The 5,288-nt window shown below is 43.2% G+C and overlaps 1 protein-coding gene across 1 annotated transcript; it reads right to left on the minus strand.

The window, feature by feature from the left end:
* Positions 1-321: 321 nt before the first annotated feature.
* On the minus strand, positions 322-4,644 carry LOC146561914 (potassium voltage-gated channel subfamily V member 2-like). Its single transcript, XM_085293354.1, has 2 exons — positions 3,157-4,644; positions 322-1,630 (listed from the first exon to the last, which is right to left on the minus strand). Exons 1-2 carry the CDS (start codon positions 4,489-4,491, stop codon positions 1,364-1,366), a joined length of 1,602 nt encoding a protein of 533 aa, XP_085149480.1. The 5' UTR covers positions 4,492-4,644; the 3' UTR covers positions 322-1,363.
* Between the last annotated feature and the right edge of the window lie 644 nt (positions 4,645-5,288).

Below are 5,288 nucleotides of genomic sequence, written 5' to 3' on the forward strand. Positions count from 1 at the left end.
CTGGGTCTCCGAGGTAATCCGACCAGCTCTTTTAATGTATTCCTAGATCCAGGTTAAAGACAACAGGAGACTGGGATTTTGAGGTTGTGGCTCCCAAGTTGTGAAACTCGCTTCCAGTAATTGGACCTTCTTTTTTTTTTTAACAAAAAAAAAAACCCCTTTAAGACCCACATGTGTGAGATTTGCTTTAATTGGTTTTATCCATTTGTAGTTTTAACTGTTGTATCCTATTTTGTACTGCAAAGCCCTGTGATGTTTGTTCTTGAAAAGTGCAGTTTAAATGAACTTGTTTACAATCAGTCACTGAGGAGACTCTCTCTGTGAGGAAAACAGCATTTATTGAAAACAGTGTTTGAGACAGCATATGTCTCAAAGCCAATAAATCATACCGCGTACATTGGCGGAATGATTTACTTGCTTTGCATGCAGATTTGCAAAATGACCGAATACTGCAAACACATGAAAAGCAGCGCTGCACTACAAAGTTCACCAAGTAAACAGATCACCTGTGTGAACACTGATTTAAAGCACTTCAGATGCAAAGGAAAGCTGCCTCTTAAAAGCGTCTCTTCCTAAATTTCACTGAGCTACACTGTAGATGTGTATAAGGACCTATGCCCTGCCTATGCCCGAGAGAAAAGGATTAAAGGATTTTCATTCATTCTATAGGTATCCAGGTGAACTCTGACCTCTTTATCCAAACATTTAGATGTTGATGAGATTACAGATTTTCACTCTGGGAAATTAAGAGTACTGCTTTTAAAACATTTCACTTAAAAATTATGCATTTTAATTTGACTTTAAGTTTAAAAAAAACAACCTCTTCACAGCATGGATAAAACAATCATATGTAAACATATTTTTACACTCTAGATGCTTTTACGGAGAGAATTATTCCCATTTTTGCACCAAGGGTAAATACTGTAGATGTGCACAATTTAATAAATGTTGGCCACAAACGTTTCTCTTTGTCTCTCTTTTGATATAGTGCATAGTTGACAAAATATCTTGTAGATTTGAAGAATGTTTACATTTGTGGTATTCTTGAAACAAATATTTCTAAATTATGCTTTTAATGCTTGAATATTCCTTAATAAAAATATAATTTCCTGTAAGAAAATTTAAAGGGACCAGTTTTCCCCTTCTTCTCGGCACACTGTGTGCCAGATTTTCACTCTGAACTCAGTTTAATAGCTAACTAGTCTGGAGGGTGTAGACAGCCATATGCTTCCCTCACAAAAGCTGCCAACTAGCTGGAGCGCCCCACTCCAGTAAGCTGAGTGGTTTCTTTCTTTTCTTTTCTTTTGTCCCTGTTCTAGTTTCACAGTGAAGCATATTAGTTTGTTCTATAAAGAAGAAACAATCAGTGTGCATGACATTGGTGGTTTCCAAAGCAGTGTTCCAGGGTTTTCACCGTCCTCTTGCCAAATTTCACCTTCCCTCGGTTCTTCAGGGAGGCGGTGTACTGGTTGGACTTGAGTTTGGAGTAGTAGTCTGAGAACTTGTTGAAGAGGATAGATATGGGCAGGCCATTGAGGATGATTCCAAAAGCAATGCAGATGAAGGCAAAAATACGGCCTAGCATGGTCTCTGGATAGACGTCTCCGTAGCCCACAGTGGAGATGCTGACCTGCAGCGAAGACAGGAAAACGGTCAGTGCTGATGGAAAAAACATCCCAGAAATAAACAGTAGGCACGTTTAGCCAGGGCCCAGCTAAACTGACCTAAAGCTTTCTCTGCTTTTGGCTGCCTATTGTAATCTAAACCATCATGTTGTATTAAATACGCCTTCAAACGAATGACTGAGGCCACCAGGAAAGTGTTTACTGAGGTTATAGATGAAGTGAGCAGCATGCTCATATTCACACTCACTTCTAAACAGGAGATGCCCCCTGTTGGCCATAAGATAGAATGTACATTACAGCCAACTTTTCTATACAGCTTATGGACAGTGTTAAGAGAACTTTCTTTTGTAACTCTCTTAACCGTCCTAACAACAAGCCTGGCCTCCTCTTTAGAGTACAGCGTCCATGAACAAGAGTTTGTAAATGCTTCTGTATATCTCAGTGCTGCAAATTGTAGGTATGCTAAAAATAATTATGTTAAAAAAATGCAAACGTTCATCTATCTATTTTCCACCACTTCTCAAATTCCAGGTTGCTTCCAGGCTAGAGCCTATCCCATCTGCCATGGGGCAAAGGAGGGGGTACACCCTGGACAGGTCCCCAGCCCATCGCAGCGTTAACACACCATGCCACTACTTATTACATCTGATTATTAGATATTAATAATAATCACTGCTACACGACTACTTACGGTGAGATGACACATGACAATTTGTTTGTACATCAGGACATGCACTGGCTAGCAAACCACCTTTGTAGTAGTTATAAATCTTGCCCTAGAGTGGTTCAGTTTTGCTGAATTTCACTGCTTTCCCCTCCTGCTGACAGACTCACAGTCAGGCTGTATTGTGTAAATACATTCAGACATTTAGTTAGAAAGCACCCACGCTGCCCCTTGATCCATGAGCACTTTTGTCAGACACCAGTTCAGTTTTCATAAGGTATCCTGCCACCAGACTGCAGGTAAACTGTCTTAGAAGTAGGTGGTTCGATGACTCACTGTATGTGAATTTACATTAATGCAATGGGAGTCGGTAGCCTTGAGCAGCATTCAGAGTTCTATAAACATGACTATCATTCAGAGGATTATTGTTTCTTTCCTTTGGATTAGATGTAAGATTCTACCACCTGGTTTAGGGGAGGGAGGGAAAGGATCTGTTAATGGGTTTATTCATGGTGGCAGGCAGACTCTGTGAATCAAGATGTTAACCTCTTAAACTCCAGCACAGACACTACTGGAGTTATGACTGTTCCACCCTCTAAAACTTGACAAGGTGCCCCACAAAATATTCAATACACAATTCCTAGGAAGCGCAGGGAGACATGTCCTTAATCAGAGCTGACCTCATTTGTTTTGTAAGGTGGTATTGCCCAGTGTAATCTAATAATGTTGCACTGAGACACGAGTTACTCAAGGACAGGACGCATTAATACTTACTTTATGATAAAGTTTATATTTGCTACCCTTTCTGTTATTACTTCATACTGTAGTCATTCTTCATTATACCCCTCAATACAAACATGCACTTACAGCTGCCCACCACCATGCATGAGGAATGCTGGTGAAGTTTGTGTGTGGCATGTCGTGCTCCACGGTATAAACCATAGCAGAAAAGCTGAAAATGCCCATGGCGATGAAGAGGAAGAGGCAGCCCACTTGCTGGTAGCACTGTCGCAGGGTGAAGCCAAACGCCCGCAGACCCGTGGAGTGACGCGCCAGCTTCAAGATCCGAAAGATCCGCATCAGTCTCATGATCCTCAACACTTGCCCCAGCTTTCCCACCTGCCCCACCGCCTGCATGTCAGCCTCATGCTTCACGTAATTATCCTGGCTGTCAAAGATCTCCAGAATGCACTGCAGATACTGAGGCAGGATTGCGATTAGGTCCACGGTGTTGAGCACGCTCCTGCTGAAGGAACTGAGGTCGGGTGTGGATATGAGACGCAGCAGGTATTCCATGGTGAAGAAGGTGATGCACATGGACTCCACGCACTCCCAGTATGTCTTGCCGCTGAGGTGACCTGAAGCAGTTCTGTACTGCATCTCCTGTACCGTGTTGAGGGTCATGGCCACCAGGGAGATCAGGACAAACAAACTGGAGGCCACAGCCATCAGCTTGGCCTGCACAGATGAAAAAGGCTTCTCCATCAAATTCCAGATGGCTCGCCGCATCTGGCCCATGAACATGTCGTGGAACAGCTCCTCGTTCTCCTCTATCTCTATCTCTGCCTCCAGCTCCCTCTGGATTTTTAGCTGGTCGTTGAGCTCGTCCTGCCTCTCCTCGAAGGCGATGCGGCAGCAGCGGTGGGTGGTCTTGATCCTCACGCCCCAGTAGTTGATCTCCTCCAGAAAGTTGCGGGGACACAGCTCGTCCTTGATCCAGAGCACTCCCGTCCTGTAGAAGTTGAAGATGCTGTGAAAGACATCTGGGTCCCTGTCAAAGAAGTACTCGTTGCTGGTCACTATGTAGTCATCACACAGGTCCAGCTTCATGTTGTGGTCTGTGTACGTGGCCAGTCTCCCTATCCTGGTCTTGGGGTACTTCGCTGCCATCTTGTAGGCTATCTTGTAGGGCTTCCCTCCTACATTAATATTGATCACATAGTTCTTCTTGGAGGGGGAAATGTGCTTGGTGAAGCCGTATGGAGTACTGTCATCCTCTTCGTCCTCATACTCTGCATAAATGTCGTAGATGTCCCTGCTGAGCTCCTGCAGAGAGTTCCACGTTTTCACGCAGCTTTCCTTTGCTAGTGGGTAAACGATCTCAGAAGGTCTTCGATTAAGATCAGAATCTGTGACTTTGTAGTTGGGGAAGAGACTCTGTCTCCTGTTCGGTATGCTGTCCACCTTCCTGGTGCTCCCCATCTTCCTGTGCTCCACCCTCAAAAACTACACAACACACAGAGCAGCCAGACTGACCAGCATTACTGGAGTCTAATACCCCCTTTACCTAAGAGTGGAGGACACAAGCAGGATGCCTCATGGCCCTGTTAATGTTGCTGACTGAGAGGATCCGCATGCTTACAGGACATATAAATACCATTATCCTCTACTGAGCTGCCTGGTGACATGATGTTGGCTGTGTAGAATATCTGAACAGATGACCAATAAGAATACATCTCGTTTTATATAAAATGTGTTTTGAAATCCCTTACTCAAGAAGTTTATGTGTGGGAAATACTACTGTATACCTTTGTTACTTGCATGCTGTCTGAATAAAACTACACTACTTTAATACAGGAAAAACTGTAGATTTCTAGTAGAAGTGTTGTTAAAAGTTCACTTCAAATTATTTGTGAGATGTTTTTGTATTGGTTTCCTATAGCAAAGGGAAACAAAGGAAGGCTAGTGCATACATAAAAGAGGATAAAGGTTTTAAGCATTAGCCTACTTCCTGACTGGGAGGGGGTGGGGGCGTTCCTCAGAAGTGAAGTGAATCAAGGTTGCATGCCCTTAACATTAAAACATGTGGTTTTAATGTTAAAGCAGCAGACAAGCATCAGCAGCAACGCTGTGACACATTCACATAAGCAAATAGCAGGCTGAAAATTTCTACTCAGAAGAAACAAGTGTCTCCAACATGACTTTGATTGCCATTGAATCCTCTTATTGGATATCAGATTATTGTCCTGCTGACCAATGACGGCATTCTGCAAGACTAT

The sequence above is a fragment of the Mchenga conophoros genome, linkage group LG12 (assembly GCF_057382185.1).
Source record: "Mchenga conophoros isolate Kocher_MC1m ecotype Shallow Benthic linkage group LG12, M_conophoros_male_GT1.1, whole genome shotgun sequence".
Taxonomy (NCBI): Eukaryota; Metazoa; Chordata; class Actinopteri; order Cichliformes; family Cichlidae; genus Mchenga; species Mchenga conophoros.

Excerpts from the sequence above, each read along its gene's own strand:
- LOC146561914 (XM_085293354.1), bottom strand. The coding sequence starts at position 4,491 with ATGGGGAGCACCAGGAAGGTGGACAGCATACCGAACAGGAGACAGAGT. Across the intron at positions 1,631-3,156 it reads ATGCATGGTGGTGGGCAGCT|GTCAGCATCTCCACTGTGGG; the intron begins GTAAGTGCATGT and ends TCTTCGCTGCAG.